General features: G+C 44.0%; 1 protein-coding gene across 1 annotated transcript; it reads left to right on the top strand.

Moving 5' to 3' along the window:
• The first annotated feature begins 331 nt into the window (after positions 1-331).
• NUSAP1 (nucleolar and spindle associated protein 1) lies at positions 332-18,769 on the top strand. The gene is made up of 12 exons (XM_070931310.1): positions 332-427; positions 1,648-1,704; positions 2,011-2,184; positions 3,129-3,300; positions 4,232-4,327; positions 6,622-6,734; positions 15,638-15,703; positions 15,791-15,978; positions 16,335-16,516; positions 16,773-16,886; positions 17,730-17,820; positions 18,295-18,769. The coding sequence occupies exons 1-12, from the start codon at positions 335-337 to the stop codon at positions 18,380-18,382; spliced, it is 1,434 nt and encodes a 477-aa protein (XP_070787411.1). The 5' UTR covers positions 332-334; the 3' UTR covers positions 18,383-18,769.
• The last annotated feature ends 414 nt before the right edge of the window (positions 18,770-19,183 follow it).

Genomic DNA, 19,183 nt, shown 5'->3' with positions numbered 1-19,183 from the left:
CCCCCGTTGAGCTCGTGTCTGGGTGGTTAGCAAGGGCCGGGACCCCCCCTCTCTCTCCCCGCTCATTGGAGAAGACGCCTGTTCGTCTTTCGCTTTTACCTAATCGAGTTGCGAGAATTCGAGCACTGAAGCTTTCGGACAGGTTTCTGGGAAAACAAAACCGCCCCGTTTTCATCCTGGGATCTGATTGGCTTTTTACCAGCAAGGGCTCCGCGGAGACGTTCGCCACGATTGGGAGGTTTGAAAATAGAGGCGGGACCGAAGAGGCGCTCGTGGTTGAACCTTAGCGTCTGTGTGAAGAGGGAATTGACTGTTGGGAGTTTAAGTGCCAGTCATGGAGGCGCTCTCTTCGTGTCAATTGGAGGCGCTCAAATACAGCGAATTGCAGTGCCTGGCCAAGTCGGTGGGGTTAAAGGCTAACCTCAAGGTGAGCCCTGGGCTGGCCAAGCGGGTGGGGAAGCAAAAACACTGGGCTGAGATGCGTAGAAAGTAGCGAGCCGGGACAGCGGGTTCCTGACCAGCCCTTTTGAGCAAGGGACGTCTCGATAGGTTCCCGCCTCGAACTAAACTTGGAAATGGACGTAATGCGAGTCGTGGATCCTGCCGTTGCAGGATTGTGACTTCGGTATAAACTGCTTGGATTTTATTACGCGAATAGCCCGTTCACCAAAGCTGAACAAGTCCGATGTAGTACAGGTAGTCCTCGACTTGCAAAAGTTCGCTTAATAACCGTTCAAAGTTACAGCGGCACTGAAAAAGGTGACTTATGACCATTTTTCACACGGACCGTTGCAGCATCCCCGTGGTCATGTGATTTACATTCGGATGCTTGACAACTGACTCGCTTTTATGACGGTTGCAGTGTCCTGGAGTCATGTGATCACCTTTTGCAATCTTCTGACAAGCCAAGTCAATGGGGGGGGGGGGGGAAACCAGGTTCACTTAAAAACTGTTACTAATTTAACAGCTGCAGTGAATCGCTTAACAAATGTGGCAAGAAATGTCATAAAATGGGTCAAAACTCGCTTAACAAATTTCTAAGTTAGCTACATAAATTTTGGGCTCCATTGTGGTTGTAAGACTGCATGTACTGTATTTTTCAAACTTGGCAACAATAAGTTATGTGGACTTCAATTCCCTGAATTCCCCAACCAGCATGGAGAATATCCATGCTGCTTAACCCTTGCCAAGTTTGAAAAACATTGATTTAATGTAATCTGATTCCTTCTCTGCCTTTGTCATAATAAATGATGGAAATCTGGATGTGATGGTGAATGGGATTTCACTTGTCCAATTAAAATGCATAGTCATCTCCCTAACCTAGCCAATAGGGTTTGTTTTTTCAAAGAGTTTCCCAAGGCCTGGTCCAACTGTGATCCCTACACCTTTTGTAGAAGGCCACAGATGCTGCTGGAATTAGAGATTCTGTGCCTTCAGCTGATGAGAATCAAGAGCTACAATTGAAAAAGAGCCTTGATAGTACAGGGGTTTAGTGCACCCTGTTATTAACACAGCTGCCTGCAATTCAGAGATACTGAAAGGCAGCTGAAGTGGAGGCAAATGTGTTACAGGTTTTTACACCTAGCTGCAGTAACTTGATTTATAACAACTCTTTTTGATAATTGCTCTCAAATGATTTTCTCTTAGGCAGCCAAGCTATTAAATGCATTAAAGAAGCACTTCTGTGAAGAAAATGAAAATACGGTAAGGGCACAACAATTTGACAATTTCATTAGCATTATATCTAGCAATGGTATCTTAAAATAGAGTAACTCTTGTTCCTTTGATATAATGAAATCACATTATTTAGCTGTCTGGCTATGGATCTGGTAGAAGTAATTTCATGTCTACTGGTATGTTCATCTGATTTTCTTTAGCATAAAAGTTTTGGGGGCATAAACTACTATGAACAAGCAGTTTATAGGCTGTTGCTAACTGAATAATACCTTACAGTTTGTCACTGAAATAAATAATATGAAGATGATCATAAAATGGCTTTCTTTTGTGTAGGGTATCAAAAAGACATCCCCATGTACAGCTATTGAGGAACAGAATGGCAGTCAAATTTCCATAAATCCATCCACAATCACCAAAAGGAATAGAAAACGGACAGAAGATAACGCCCAGCAAACCTCACAAGAAAATCTTAATAAAGAAAAAATGGAACTGGATTCAGAGAAAGAGGTGATACTATTTATATGAAATTGTAAAATGCATAAAAGTTCTTAGTTTTTTAGTTTGGTTGATTTATTGTGAATATCAAGAGCTGGCAGAAGAGTGTAAAATAAAAATATAATATATCTCATAGTAATTTATGAAGTTAGTAGACTTTTTTGACTTTATTACATTAGTAATCTATTCACTAAAGCCGGGCTGAACAAGTGTGATTTAGTATTGCGTGTTTCAAACTTGGCAACGTTAAGATGTATGGATTTCAGTTCCACACATTAATTGTTTAACGGAGCATAACTTTTGAAATGCCATATAATTTATTTTGCAACGTTTATTCCATTAATTGCCAGAAAGTTGAAGTTTCTATATATGCTTCTGAAACTTTTCTTTAGCCTTATTAACAGTGTCCCTTTTCTGTCAGTAGATTTATATATTTTATGGAACAGTGTACTCAATGGAATAGAAATTGTATATGAATACACTTGTATAGATACATTGCCTGTGTGAGAAAATTGAAGTGAAACTCCATTATATACTTCCAATAATAATTCTGGTTATATTTGATAAGCACAAACAAAGCATTTCAATTTTAGGTTTTGTTCTAGTATATGGTTTCCTGAATATATTTGAATATATGGGTAATATTAAGTTATGATGGCAGTTGGGCCTGGGAATGCCATCACAAAACAATGTGTTTAAAGCATGACTGCATTGCTTAGGGACACCTGTCCTGGATCATTAAATGGGAAGACCGAATTTCAGGCAACGAATGTGAAGTGTGGGTGTTGGAGGGAGCTATCACAGTCTGCATGTATGTATGTAAGATTCCATTTACCATTTTATGCTTATATAAAATTCCACTTGGATTAAATGAACCATCAACAGATCTATTTGTATTTAATTAAGCATTTCTAGTGGAAGGGAGAGACAATTTGACCTATATTTTTGAACTGCAGGTTCCAATATTGCTAAATTCTGAAGGGAATCCGGATGCAGAGTTTGAAAAGATACTGAAGATAAACCAAAATGATGAATCAGAAAGCAGTGGAACAGCAGGAAACTTAGAAGACTTTGTCACTCCAAGTCAGCGAAAAGAAAGAAATTCTACTAGGCAAAAAGGAGTTGAAAGTAATTTGCATTTATAAGTGGAATACTTGTTTTGCTTTGTCATTTAGGACAAGTGTGTGGCCAGCTTTTCTGATCTTTGTCACTCGCTTTTGTCATCTGTAAACCACATAGAATTTTCAGAAACTGAACATAGTTTGAAAGGAACAAAATCTGAGAGCAACAGTATTCAGTGTTGCCCTGTCTAACAATCCAGCCCTAAACAATGTGATGGAAGCTTGAATACTATAAATGGGCAGTATTTTGTGGTATGTTTTAGCTCCAACTAGATAATCCATTTTTCAAGCAGGATAGCACCTACTACAAGTAGTCCTCACTTAACTGTTAGTTCAGTGATTTTGAAATTATGACTGCGGCTGAACGAATGTTTTGACCAATCCTCAAAATTATGGCCATTGCTGTACCCCCATCATCATATGATCAAAATTTGGATGCTTGGCAGCTTCTCCATTTAGTACCTCAACATGTGCTTCAAGTCCCCCCACTCGACTATTGCCAGTGCTTCCTATCCCCACTGCTTCCAGATGTCCTTTATTTTCCTCCCATGCTGACAAGGCGTGCCCAGCTAAGGCAGCTACTGACTTCCCAAGGCCAGAGATGTGTACAGTGTTTGACTAATGACTCAACTGGAACCGTTGTTGCCAAGTGGTCCTTTCACGTGACGTTTCACCTAATGACTGCTTTGTTTAGTGATAGAAATTTCAGTCCCACTTAGGGTCGTTAAGCAAGGACTTCTTGTATAATAACAAACTGCTTAAAAGAAAACGTGGTTTTGTATCCTCTACCTTTTAATTTAGCAACTTGAGCGAAATAATCTAACTTAAAGCTTAAACACATGAACTGTGATGATTGATGGAAATATGCAAAACGAAGTTTGACCAACTTACAACTTAAGAAGTTTATGAATCTTTTTAATTTCATATGTTTACTGCAGGTAAAAGTTTACTGGATTCTCTTTCTGGAAAGAAAACTACTAATGCAGGAAGCAAGTCTAAATTGGGAAGAAAAGGAATAAGTTCTACCACCCCAGGTATGTATGTTAATATAATCACTGTAAAACTAAGATTGCCAGGAGAAATAACAACTTCAGTTATGCAGATGATACCACTCTAATGGCTGAAAGTGAAGAGGAATTAAAGAGCCTCTTGATGCGGGTGAAGAAGGAGAGTGCAAAAGCTGGCTTGAAACTCAACATTAAGAAAACTAAGATCATGGCATCTGCCCCTCTCAATTCCTAGATGAGGAAGAAATGGAGGTAGTGACAGATTTTATTTTCCTGGGCTCCAAGATCACTGCAGATGGGGATTGCAGCCAAGAAATTAAAAGACGCTTGCTCCTGGGGAGGAAAGCTATGGCAAATCTAAAAAGCATACTAAACAGCAGAGACATCACACTGCCAACAAAAGTGCGTATAGTCAAGGCTATGGTTTTCCCAGTTGCAATGTATGGCTGTGAAAGTTGGACCATAAGGAAGGTTGAGTGCCAAAGAATTGAGGCCTTTGAACTATGGTGCTGGAGAAGACTCCTGTGAGTCCCTTGGACTGCAAGGTGAACAAACAAGTCAGTCCTAGAGGAGATCAACCCTGACTGCTCTTTAGAAGGCCAGGTCCTGAAGATGAAACTCAAATACTTTGGCCACCTAATGAAAAGGAAGGGCTCACTGGAGAAGAGCCTAATGCTGGGAAAGATTGAGGGCAAAAGAAGAATGGGATGACAGAGAACGAGGTGACTGGATGGAGTCACTGAAGCAGCAGGCGTGAGCTTAAATGGACTCCAGAGGATGGTAGAGAACACGAAGGCCTGGAGGAACGTTGTCCATGGGGTTGCGATGGGTCGGACACGGCTTCGCAACTAATAACAACAAACACACAGAATGTTTACTTGTTTATAAATCAAAAGACTGGAGAGAAATGGGAAAATGGAAACTTTTCAGCAATAGTGAGGAACACCATGCCCCCCCCCCATATTAAAACAATAGTTACTTTATTCTGTAGGCATTTTAAATCAGTGTTCTGTTTAAAAATAGATCATATGCATATAATATATAAATGCATATGATTGCACATTACCCTCTATCCTTTCTTTGGTGACAGCAAAAAAGAATAAAACAGTATGTAGATAGAGTGAGCTGAAGAAAAAGATGTTGAGACTGCAGAGAAGAGCAACAAATATGATTAGGGGACTAGAGGCTAAAGCATGAAGAATGGTTCTAATAAATATGTATGTCTAGAGAAGGACAATGGGTGATATAGCAGTCTTCCAAAGTCCAAGGGGCTATTGCAAAAAAGAGGGGATCAACCTATTCTCAAAGGATCTGAGGGCAGGACAAGAAATAACAAATGAAAACTTATCAGAGAGAGATCCAACCTAGATCTAAGGAGAAATTTCTTGACAGAACAATAAATCAGTGGAATGGCTTTCCTCCAGGAGTGCTCTATCAGGAGGTTTTTAAGAAGAGAGTGAACAATCATTTATCTAAAAGGGTATAAGGTCTGCTTGAGCAGGGGGTTGGACTAGAAGACTTCCAAGGTCTCTCCCAACTCTTATTCTGTTATTTCATAGCGAAAAAAGGGAAAGAATACTGGGTGTGTATTAGAGGAAGAAAAGAACTGAATTTAGAGGGAAAGAAAATATATATTGAATCTTGACAATATATAGGGTATATCAAAGTCAGGGCCCACAGGCAATGTATTGTCTAAATTACATTAAACGTTCAAATTGGATGCCACTTTGTTCTAAATGCTTTCTTATTCATTTCACACATGACACTTGAATATTCCAAAGTATAACTTTTTGTAAAAAGTTAATGAAATATGATTGGTCTATGGTAACAGCCCCCAACCTTTCAGCTGCCAAGGACCGATTCCATGGAGGGCGGGTTTGTCTGTGGACTGGGGGAGGCTGGATTTGTGTGCAGCCTAGATCCTGCACATGCACGGATGGGGCTTTGCTTACTTCCACAAACTAGTTCCGGGCATGCTATGGACTGGTATCAGTCTGCGGACTAGGGGTATGGGACTCAACTTTTGGTATGCATTATATATTATAGCATTATTTAAATTGGAATCAGTAAGAGAGCTGAAATAAACATTATTCCAAAATAAATGTACTCCATTGTTTTAAAAAAACAATTTGCTGCTTTGTATGTCTTCTTTGGGTGTGTCTTAAAACATTTGCCCATGAACCTATTACTTTAAAAAAAATAGCTGACTTTTCTTATTTCAGTTTCAGGTAAATATTTAATCTTAATGTTAAGCTGCATATTACAATGAATTGGCAATAATGATAAGAAAAATCTGAATAATAAACTTTTCAATATTGTAGATTTTAAGAAACTTCATGAGGCTCAGTTCAAGAAAATGTTATCTATTGATGAATACATTGAAAGGAAAAATAAAATGATGTGTAATTTCAGCAATGCAGTTAATGAGATCAAGGTAAGTGATATTTCTCCTACCCCAATTACATGAAGATTAAATTGAATGAAATTACGGTATGTCCCTCATTCAGTCTTATTTAGAAGAACAGGTGTATAGATGTCTTATTTAAAAAATTAGCCTATCTTCTCTTTGGAGGTAGTCTTACCAATTTGTTTTATCAGCCCCTCAAAAAATAGGGATAGTTATGTCATGGTCAAGCTTCCCATTTACTGGAAATATTGAAACCCTGGCCAATTTAATCAACTTCCATCCTTCAAAGGTTCAGTGATTCTTTTAAGGGATTGATTGATTTGTTCACAGTTCTGGAAGACCTGTTCTCCAATAATAACAATATGACAATATTTTTGCCTAACTAGCAAATGCGAAGTGGTGTGTCCTGCTTACATATATAACAAACAGGGAGAAAGCCCTGAGATTGTGTTGTGTTGCATAGGACGCCTTGCTGTGGAAATATAAAATTCTCCCTCCCCTGTAGGTTTAGGGGAAAGCCATTATTGTGTTCAAAATTGCAACTCAAGCAGTTAGGATGAAGGATGATGAATAAGAAGGAATAGCAATTTCACTTCTCCAAACATATAAATTGGTCCAGAAATTAAGGACTGTACAGAATTGTGGCAAACATCGTTTAACATTTCAACTTGTGATTCCCCATATGATCAGACATTCAATGAGCTAGGTAGGATAGTAATTATGTCCTGGTTATCTTACTCAGTTTAGTGGATACTCTTCTAGCTGTCCTCTATCACTAACTAACCATTTGTGGAGATCCTGTTATGAAAACGTCTGACAGAAATAATCCCAACTATACTGAGAGCTTCTGTATTTTCTTGGCTTCAGACATGAGTAGATGGAATAAGAGAAGGATGTTTTCAATCAAGGCACGAAAGCTTAAAAATGTCTTTGGGTAAAAGATATCTATCATAACCTGTCTGATTTTCAGCAGGAAGTGAAAACGTATCTATATACACTTTTTGGTTAGAGTACTGATTTTTTTTTTCTTTATCATTTTCCCGCAAGTGAGGGATCTGCTTTTTTGTTTCTGATCTATTGAGTGTTGATCTATTGGTTGTGACAGGAAATGACTCGTTAGTTTGTTGCCCAAGCCTGATGTTGTGGGCTGAGAAAGAATAAAAGAATGACTGACCTACAGTCACCTAATTGGCTTTAATGCCGAAAGGCTAGAACATACAATCTCCTGATTTCTAGACTAAATCAAACTGGCTCTCTAGTTAGAATATTGATATGAAACAGCTTTTTAACGTTGAGGGGTCGTTGGTGCTCTCTGAGTTGGTTGTTTTCTTGCAGATGTTTACCCAAAATAGGTAACATCATTAGTGCTGCTAATGACTGCAGTTTGCTCTCAGTTTATATTTTACTGGCTTGCCTATCAGTGTTGCTGGGCCTGGAGCTTTGATTGGGCTGTTAAATTATTGTTTGGCAGTTTCTTGATTGGGTATTCTTTGCTTGATTGTTCTGGTGTTAATCTATGCTCATCTGGGTGTTGATTGCTGGTGGGGATCTTTTTTGCACAGTATGTAGATACTGTTTATGTCTAGGTATCTATTGTCGGCCAATTTATCAGAGGCCATGTTCCGAGGAATTCCATAGTGTTTTTGGACTTGGCTGGGTCTAGGACAGGGGTGTCAAACTCAAGTCCTGGGGGACGGATCTGGCCCACAGGGTGCTTATCTGGCCTGGGGGGCTGCCCTGGAAACAGTGAAGGACTGCTCCCGCGGTGCTTCTGCTAGCAAAAATGGAGTTTGGGAAGGCCGCACGTGGCAAAGGGTTGCAGGAGGCTGTCGCAGCCGAAAACGAAGCTCAGGAGCTCATTTTCTCTGGCTGAGCACTCAGGCCACCACATAGGCACCCCTGACACGAGTGACATTGAGCTGGCCACACACACCCTGGGCACGCCCACCCTTCCCCCACCCCCAAGGTCAGACACAACCCTGATGTGGCCCTCAATGAAATAGTTTGACATCTCTGATCTAAGATAATCCGTTTCTCAGTTGAAACTATGACTAAATCTGCCCACATTTTGTGAAATTAAAGTTTACATCATATTTTCTGACTGCTACTTGATGTTTTCCAGAACGCTGCTACTACACTCCAGCATAGGGTTAAATCCTCATTTCTGCCAGCAACTGAGAGAACCTTTATTTAAATAACTTCCTACTCTGTGCTCTCACCACGCCCCTTTTGCACACAGTTCCCCAGTCTTTCTCTCAGTTGCTGCCAGACTGAGAGGGTTTTTCTCTGTGCTCCGAGGTAAGCGTTAGGCCTTTGTTTATTTTTGATTAGCCCCTTCTTTATTTTCGGTTTGGTAGGGTTTCCCCTTTTGTAAATTGGTTTATTTTGCTTCCCTGCCTGCCTGCTGTTAGCTGGGTTCGTGCCTGGGGATCCAGGTCGTCCCAGCCAGCGCCTGCGTGCGCTCACAGCTGCCGGTTTCTGTCCCCTCGGGGCGGATCCGGCTGATTAAGAACTGCCGGTGGAGTCGGCTGAGGGCTGCGCTCCCCCCCCCCACACCGATTGCTTGGGGAGAGAGCCGAGCGGCGGGGCATCGCAAACGGCGGTTAGCGGGCGCGCTACCGCCACGGAGCCTTTCAGACGACCGTCCCGTCAGGTGCCTGCGGGCGGCGTCTCGGCCAGCCGTTTGATTGCCGCGTGGGCTCCGTTCCGGCATTTATAAGGCTTCCGGAGGGCGCGGCGTGGCGGAACATCGCTCGCCACCCTCCTGTGACTGGGCAAGCGGCCGGAGACCCCTTCCACGTGGCGACCTAGGGAGAGGCGCCAGGGGTGCAGCGGAGGCCGTTGGAGAGCGCGTGGGACCGCAGCATCCCCGCGCTGTAGCCGCGCGGCCGCCATTTTGATTGTTGGGCGGCAGCCATTTTGTCTGACCGCGTGGAGCGGCCCGACTCCCATAAGTTTGTTCGCCTTCAGAGGGCCCATTCTGGGGCGTCCACAGGCGTGTCACCGCTCGCACCTTCTCCCAAGACAAGGAGATTTAATTGGCCCCACCAGCTGTTTCCCCCTGTTGGCTGGGGGGGGGGCGACCTTAAGGCTATCTGCCCTACAAAGCCAGCCCTCCTGCCTGGCCTGGGCTAGGGCCCTGAAGTGTCTGAGTGCGCTGCGACCCAAGTTGTTAGTGGTCTATCCAGTCACTTTCTCTCTCCTTGAGCCAGAGAGTTTTGATTGACTGTGCAATTAATTAACCAAATAAATAAATAAATTAATAAATTAATAAAAAAAAAAAAAAAAAAAAAAAAAGCCACGCCCCCTGGTCACATAGGTGGGCCCCTGGCTTCTATGATGGCGGATTCATCATTTTCCTCTGACGTGGAGCAGGAGGCCAGCCCGGTCAGAGCAAGCAAATCTCGCAAAAAGCAGCCGGCCAAGCGGTCCAAGGCAGATGGACACAAGTCCCGGTCTTCTAAGTCTTCTTCAGCGGACAAAGATGAGCTCCGTCGTCATAAGGCCTTGGAGAAACAATACGAGAAGGCCAGACTGGCTTCCGCTTCCTCGTCAAGCCGGGACGCGGGGCTCGCGCTTCAGTCTTCTTGCGCTCCCCAGGATCCGGAGCGAAGGGCGGTCCAACTCAGGCCTTTGGCGTTGCAGAGAGGCGTGTCCCAGTCGATGCCGGACGTCTCGTTAGTGGGTCTGGATTCTCTACCGCCTCCACGACGCCAACCTTCTGCCACTTTCACACCTACGGCTGCGGGGCTTCGCCCTGTGGATCAGCCACCGCCCCCTCCTCAGTATGATTTCCAGTCGATGCTTTCCACCGCTCTGGCATCTATTATGGCGGCTGGCGCTCAAACAGCAGCACTGACTTCCCCTGCGGGGACTTCCTCTGGGGGGTTGGGGACTGCGGGTTCTCGCAGGGCCCGCTCCCCGTCCCGTCTGGACTCTGATTCGTCTGAAACTTCGGATCAGGAGGAGGAGGCGCCAGAGGACCTCGAATTTTCGGAGGATGAAGACCTACCTCCTGACTCCCCGGCTTTCACGGGTTTGTTCCGGCCCGCATTATTCAAATCCCTGCTCCACAAGGCCCGGCAGACAACCAATTTGGGGTCGGTGGGGGCTCAACCCCCGGCGTCCCAACCCGAGCCTGGCCCGCACGATGCCTTGTTCAAACAAGTAAAGCAGGAAAAGGACTTCATTCCGTGCCCCCAACTTTTCACGGATGTGTTGCAGGCACCTTGGGGCCAACCTGGGTCGTCTACCGCGCCCAGTAACCTGGACAAGAAATTGTTCTGTTCGGCACCTGAGTTGGATGCACTGTTGGACTTGCCCGCTGTGGATGCCCCTGTCGCTAGTCTCACTTCTCAGTCAATGGTATCGTCTGATCCTCTTGAAGGTCTAAAATCTGAGGACAGGCGTACCGAACTGGCTTTCCGCAGGTCTCATCAAGCAGTTGCTTGGACGGTCAGGACGGCCACGGCTACGTCGTTCTTCAATCGTGCATCTCTGATTTGGCTGCGACAGCTCCGAGAACGGCTGCCGCCAGAGGAGCGGCGTATGCTGCATGATATCAATAAAATCATCGCCGCCACGGAATACTCAGCAGATGCCTCGTTGAACTCGGTCAAATTTGCATCCCGGGCGATGGCAGCTTCCATTACTTCACGTCGTCTGTTCTGGCTTCGCCCGTGGAAGGCGGACATCAAAGCCAAGTGGAAGCTGGCGGCGGCTCCGTATAGGGCCTCCCACCTGTTCGGCGCTGCTTTGGATCCGGTCCTGGTGGAGGACAAAGACAAACGTAAAATTATGCCTTCCTCTTCTCGCAAGCAAGACAGGCGCTATACCCCGTACTCGCAGCGTCAGCCCTTTCGGTCTTACTCGGGGCAGGGAGGCCCCTCCACTTACAGACCTCCGTTCCAGCAGTCAGAACGTTTCACAGACAGGCAACGATTCAGAGACCGTGGCAGACCTCAACCTGCCTCTAAGCGTCCCTACCGCGGAGCCAACTCCAAGCCCTATCGCAGGGGCAAATGACTCACCGACTCCAGGTCCCGTCGGAGGGCGACTTCAATCCTTTCATCGCCAGTGGGACCAGTCCACGTCGGACGAGTGGGTTCGTCGCACGATTTCAGACGGACTCGCGATAGAATTCTTGGATCGACCTCCTCGACGCTTCCTGAGATGCCCCGTGCCCCTGTCCATGGACTGTCGCAACATGATGGAGGAGGAGATCTCACACCTTTTGGAGATCAGGGCGATAGAACCGGTGCCGGTGGATCAACAAGGGACCGGGTTCTATTCGGTCCTGTTCTTGGTGCCGAAATCTTCAGGGGGCGTTCGAGGGATTCTCAACCTCAGAGATTTGAATCGTACGGTGCGTTACCGTCGATTCAAAATGCACTCCCTTCACTCGATACTGGCTTCGGTCCGTCCAGGGGACCTGATGCAGTCGGTGGATTTACGGGAGGCCTACCTGCATGTTCCAGTGCTGCCTTCGCATCGTCAATTTCTTCGCTTCGAATATGCGGGCGGTCATTACCAATATTGTGCAATGCCGTTCGGTCTTTCTTCGGCTCCCCGTACTTTCACCAAGTTGGTGGCGGTGGTGGCGGCAACACTCAGTGCCATTCCAGTCAGGGCGCTCTGTTACCTGGACGATGTGCTGGTCCTTTCCTCGTCCAGACAACGGGCAGTGCGAGACATGGAGCAGGTGATCTCGGCCTTCAGGAAGCACGGCTTCACTATCAATCTGGACAAGAGCCACCTAGTTCCTTCAACCTCGATTTTGCATCTAGGGACGGTGATAGACTCTGGGAAGGGGCAGGTCTTCCTGTCAGAAGACAGAGTGAGAAGCATTCTGGCACTCCTGGACCAGATCTTAGCCCAGAGGTCGGTACCACTGCTGACATTGTCCCGGTTGTTGGGGAAGATGGTGTCGTGCTTCCGCATTGTGCCATGGGCGCGCAGACACTCTCGCCCATTGCAATGGCTCCTGCTCCCCTTTCAGAGAGACCGCAGCTCCAATTCGTCAAGAAGGGTGCTGGTCCCTCCACGAGTTCGCCTATCGCTACGTTGGTGGAAGTCGACGGCCATTCGGAGGGGATGCAACTTTCTGGAGCCAGACCGGATCGTGATCACCACGGATGCCAGTCTCCATGGTTGGGGAGCCCATATGGAGGCACAAGTGGCGCAGGGACAATGGACTCCGGCGGAGCGCACTCACAGTATCAACTTGCTGGAGCTACGAGCGATCCGCCTCGCTCTGATACACTTCAAGTCCCTGATTCGCGGCCGTCACGTTCTAATACTCACGGACAACACGTCCGCCAAGGCGCACGTAAACCGCGAAGGAGGGACGAGGTCGCGGAGACTGATGCACGAGTCGGAGCGTCTGTTCAGCTGGGCGGAGATTCATCTGGCATCGATCCGAGCGGATCACATCTCCGGGATAGCCAATACTCGGGCGGACTGGCTCAGCAGAGAAGTGATCGATCAGGCCGAGTGGCAGCTGCTTCCCAGTCTGTTTCAGGAAGCATCACTTCGCTTCGGGCAGCCGGTGGTGGACCTCTTCGCCAGCCCGGCCAACGCGCAACTCCCAAGGTTCATCTCGCGATTTCCGACGCCGCTCGCAGAGGACACAGATGCATTGAGATGCAGTTGGCCGGCCGGCCTTCTGTACGCCTTCCCGCCAGTGCCATTGATTCAGCGAGTGATCCGGAAGTTGCTGGTGGAGAGGGCGGAGGTGCTGCTGGTGGCGCCGTACTGGCCGCGCAGACAGTGGTTCGCGGACCTCGTGGAACTTTCGACGTCGGCGCCGTGGCGAATCCCTCCTCATCGGATTGTCTTGCGTCAAGGGGCCATTCGACACCCCGAGCCCCAGCGGTTCCAGTTGGCCGTTTGGCATTTGAACGCGTTATCCTGAGGAAGGGCCGTTTGCCAGACGAGGTGATTGGGACGATTCAGGCGGCCCGTAGGCCTTCTACAACAAGGATTTATGAAGCCTCGTGGAGGGCCTTTTGCTGCTGGTGCGCGGGGGCCCATGTGGATCCGACGTCCGCGACTATCCAGGATGTTTTGGGTTTCCTGCAAGCGGGGTTGCGCAAAGGCCTGGCTCCGGCTACCCTTCGGCGTCAGGTGGCGGCCCTGGCCACGGTGCTTTCCTTTCCTCCATACACATCCCTGTCCCATCACCCGTGGGTGAGGGGGTTTCTTCATGGAGCTACAAACCTGCGGCCGCCCACCGTTCACCGTTATCCCTCTTGGGATTTGGCGCTGGTTTTACAGGCCCTTACTGTTTCACCGTTTGAGCCGCTGGGTTCTATTTCTTTGAAATTTCTATCGTTCAAAGTGGCTTTCTTGATAGCTATTACGTCGGCACGGCGCATATCGGAGCTGTCGGCCTTATCCGTACGGAAGGATTTGTGCATTTTCCAGGCTAACACTGTTGTGCTTCGACTGGATCCTGCTTTTACCCCCAAGGTTAACTCTTGGTTTCACCGCTCGCAGGAACTGATTCTTCCGGACTTCTGTCCATCGCCCAGGCATCACCGTGAAGTTCTTTGGCACACGCTGGATGTGCGCAGGGCTCTAAGGCGCTACATTCGCAGAACGGAGTCTTTTCGTAAGACGGAGGCATTGTTTGTTTCGTTTCATCCAGCTTCGATGGGGAAGAAGGTGTCGTCGGCCACTATTGGTCGTTGGATTAAGGCCTGCATCTCCTCGGCTTACGAGAGGCAGGCGCGCCCTGTGCCTGCGAGAATTCAGTCTCATTCGACCCGGAGTGCTGCCACCTCGGCGGCCTGGGCTACCCAGGCATCGGTGTTAGACATTTGCAGAGCAGCCACATGGACTTCCTTGTCGCCGTTCATTCGGCACTATCGCATTGATGCTTACGCTTCGGCGGAGGCGTCTTTTGGTCGGAGAGTGCTGCAGACTGTGGTTTCTGGCTCCTCTGAGGGGAGTGGTGGTTTGCCCGGCCCTGGGAATTAGGCTTGGGTATGTCCCTATGCTGGAGTGTAGTAGCAGCGTTCTGGAAAATGGACGTTGTCTTACCTGAACGTCCTTTTTCGGAACGCTGCGTATACACTCCATTTCCCACCCATTTGGTTTCTTTTGTTGGTTTGTGTGTTTTGTTTCTGGTTGGTTTAATAAACTTGTTGTGTTTAACACGCTGTGTCTTCGTTCAAGACTGGGGAACTGTGTGCAAAAGGGGCGTGGTGAGAGCACAGAGTAGGAAGTTATTTAAATAAAGGTTCTCTCAGTTGCTGGCAGAAATGAGGATTTAACCCTATGCTGGAGTGTATACGCAGCGTTCCGAAAAAGGACGTTCAGGTAAGACAACGTCCATTCTGCTAGTCTTCTGCCTGTTTGTCCTACATAATGGCTGTTGCAATCTTTACATTGTATGTGGTAGTAGATGAATCCTGTTTTTTCTTCTGGGACTCCTGGGTCTTTTGGTTTACATAGGATGTTTTGGAGGGCTGTAATTGGTTTGTGTGCTACGCACGTTCCATGTGGTCTGTTGGTGGTTTCTGGATGTTTTTGTTATATGGCAGTGTTATCCTTGGGTAATGCAACATTTTCAAGAAAAGGAGCCAAGCTCAGAGATTACCAAGAACCTCATATATTAACCCTCGGCTACAAGTACTACTTAAAAAATTCACAAACCTTCCCAATGACTATATTTAGCTCAGACTGAACATCACAAGAAACCCATGGCTTAAAACAAATATATAAGTTCCTAATTTAAGTTTCCATTGTTTTTCGTGGTGATAGAGGAGCTGGAGCAAAGAAGAAAAGCAGTACTATTTTTTAACAGATTTTGCTTCTGTTTGACAATTAGTTTATCTCCATGCCTAGCATTGGCTTTTAAAAGCATCGTGGTATTTTATTATGAGCAATTGATAAGAGGAAAAAAAATCCTAGGTCTCTAATTGCAGATCCTGACTAAGAAGAATAAGTCTCTGAAGACTTCTCAGAAAGAAAATCTAAATACCAATTCAAAGGTAAGGATAAATTTTTTGCTAAGAACTTCTTTTAAATTTCCTTTAACCAAACCATATGCTAAAATGTGGAAATCTCCCTCATCTTAGCAGGTACATTCCAGTACCAGAGGGCTTTTATTAAGTCCCCCTTCTCAAAAGAATAGACTTTCTGCCACAGGCACTCCACTAAAACTGCGACGTTCAATACGCAATTCCCCTGGCACTGCAAATAAAAGTATTCGGTCTCAAAAATCATCCTTCAGTTCAACCAGCCTTTCTACAACTAAAAATGTCAGGTAAGACTATGTGTGGCATTAAATAAAAATAGCGTACATCTGGAAATGTGTGAATTACCAAATTTAAAGTCATAGAATCTAAATTTATCTATTTTCATAAACAAAAATATTTAAAATTGTTTTGATTTAGTCTTTTTTTTTTTGCATTTTCTCAGTGTAAAAATGATGTATACATTTGAGAGAACGATTAAATGTAGAATCTACAAAAAGTTTTAAACACAAAGTTCTGAGTTAATTCCAATGTTTTCTCTGACATGATATTCAAATGTTTTATTATTTTTATATGCTCCTGGTTATTTGGAAAAAGTATATAAAATTATGAGCCATTAAATACTATAAATCTATGTTTTTATTAGGTTCTCTGAATCTACAAAAGACAATGAAGAGAAGCGTTCCCTTATCAAGACTCCATCTAGGAAATCTTGGTTTCTGAAAAATTGCACTCCAGATAATCAGAAAAGCAGTGAATGTATAACTAGCAAAGACTTCAAAGGAGGAGCAATGAACTGTCAGACAACAGAAACTTCAACGAATTCTGGTAACTTTATAATTATAATTAATAACATGCAGTTCATTTACATGTGATTGTTATGGAGGACATTGATGCATAATCTTTACACAGTCAAGATGATGTTCCTTTTGTTTCCAGTGTGTAATTTTATATTATACTAATTGGGACCAACGGTATAAAAAGGCTGTATTCAAGTGTTATTTCCCATTTCAAACTCAAAAGTTAAATGATTAATAAGTTTGGTCTTGTGCTTATTATCAATATATTGATTTTCTCCTTATAGCTGTCACTCCTTTCAAGATTATAAATCAGACTGTGGAACCAACAAGCACCAAGAAACCAGTATTTGATCTACAAGCAAGTCTATCAAAACCACTTACATATCAGCCACACAAAGGTAGCCATAGTTTTAAAAATAACTCAGTGTATAAAAGAGCATGAAAACATAAGCAGTTGCAAACAAATTGAGAATTTAGTCACACACTGCCTGCAACTTGCCTTGATTTTTCCAAAGGTAATTTATACATATTGATGTATATCATTAAGGTAAAGGTAAAGGTTCCCCTCGCACATATATGCTAGTCGTTCCCAACTCTAGGGGGCGATGTTCATCTCCGTTTCAAAGCTGAAGAGCCAGCACTGTCCGAAGACGTCTCCGTGGTCATGTGGCCGGCATGACTAAACACCAAAGGCGCACGGAATGCTGTTACCTTCCCACCAAAGGTGGTCCCTATTTTTATAGTTGCATTTTTTACGTAGTTTCGGACTGCTAGGTTGGCAGAAGCTGGGACAAGTAACGGGAGCTTACCCCATTACGTGGCACTAGGGATTCGAACCGCTGAACTGCCGACCTTTCGATCGACAAGCTCAGCGTGTTAGCCACTGAGCCACCGCGTCACCCATCACCGTGTCACTAATGATGTATATCATTAGTCTCAAATTAATCTATCATATCATATCATAATCTACATATTAATCTAATATGTAATTTGGCATATTAATGGAAACTAAATTAAAGCAAGCTATTCCTTGTTTTTTGAGTTTGTTCTTATCTCAGACAAGTATATTTTTGGCTGGTCTACTGCTAATAAAGTATTTTGTTTCTTGGCTATGTATTAACTTGCCTCACAAGCAAAATCTCACAAAAGAAACATGGAAAATATTTGCTATTTGTGTTACCTGATGCAGCAGATGAGAACCAGAAAGAGACAAGTAACACATTTTCCTTACATCAATATAGGAAAACTGAAACCATGGGGCAAGCCTGGCGAGAATCACCAGAGACTATATTCCCACAAGAAATGCTACAAAGAGCCACCTCTTCAAACCAGGCAAGTATTATATTAATTTATTAATGACTCTTCTTTTATTAGTTTTGTTTTTATATGAGGTTTCATATTCTGTAAGCCGCCTCGAGTTGCCATGTGTGAATAGGCGGCAATATAAATTCCCTAAATAAATAAAGTCAGTTCTTAGAAGTCCCTGTCAAGTGCTGTCATTATTCTGTCATCCTCTGCCTTCATTAAATTAACATTTGGATAACTTTGAAGTTTATACCTTTTTTTTAAGAGTCCTAGAAATTTGATCAAATGCAGAGCCTTTCTTAAAATTCTATATAGTATATTCCTTAAAAGAAGTTTGATGGCGCTGTGCCAAAAATTAGATCACACAGAGAAAAAGGCAAGGATTTCTGCTAAGTAGCTAGAAAACGTACTGCATGAAGTTTTGAATAGTTGAATTAAGTTTGCCTTCATTTTACTTGTGCATTAATGCTAACATTGTTTTGTCATTTTTTTCTTTAACAGAGATGAGAGACGGGAGAAACACATACAACAAAGAAAACAAAGAAAAGACCAAAAGCTTAGCACAGTGAGGCGGCTAACTGTTGCTTAAAGCTGACTTTTAAATTGTTCTGTAGATAATCTTACTATTGAAAATCTTTACTTTCTTGTAAATAATTGTTGTCTCTGCACTGAAATGCTTAAGCTATCTAGACTGAGTAATCTTATTTTAATATGAACATAGAACCTTGGCACTATTACATTCAGTTATCCAGTAGCTAATGCTATTGTGTTAGAAGGCTTAGAAATCTTTTCAAAAGGGCAGCTATCTTTTCTTCTCTCAAATCAGCTTTAGTATATGCCTTAACTATATTCTAAATTGTCTGGAAACATTTCTCAACAACTGGATCGAAGTTTATTGTATCAAACAATTCAATCTTCTGGACATATAGCAAATTTTAAATTCATTTAATGAGAATTTTTTTAAAAAAATGTCTTAATGTACTCCTAATTAAAATAATTGTGTTTATAGATAAAAGTTCATTTTACTATTATACAGCTTTGTCCTATTTTATCAACTTTTGTCAGTCAACTTTTTTCATTGTACATATATTCTGATGACTAGATTTTTCTTTTTAGAGTAGAATTGTTAATTTAATTAGCATGTCAAAAAGAAAAGCTACCGCAACCAAGTCTATGAAAAATAAAAACCTATCTTCTATTCTATTTTCCCCAATTGGAGTATAGTATATATTGAGATTATTTAAATTTAAAATATTGGTATTTCTTATTCAAAATAGATCAATTTCTTAGCTACTAAACCAGCTCCTAAACTGGTAAAAAGGTTTCTAAACTGATTTCAAAATATACAGTTATCCTAAACTTTTTTTCCTTATACAGTCAGGATTAAAAC

Source organism: Pituophis catenifer, unplaced genomic scaffold (genome assembly GCF_029215685.1).
Source record: "Pituophis catenifer annectens isolate HBS135680 unplaced genomic scaffold, rPitCat1.0.hap2 SCAF_1, whole genome shotgun sequence".
NCBI lineage: Eukaryota > Metazoa > Chordata > Lepidosauria > Squamata > Colubridae > Pituophis > Pituophis catenifer.
The sequence above is the reverse complement of the archived record's forward strand: the minus strand, read 5'-3'. Positions and strand labels throughout refer to the sequence as shown.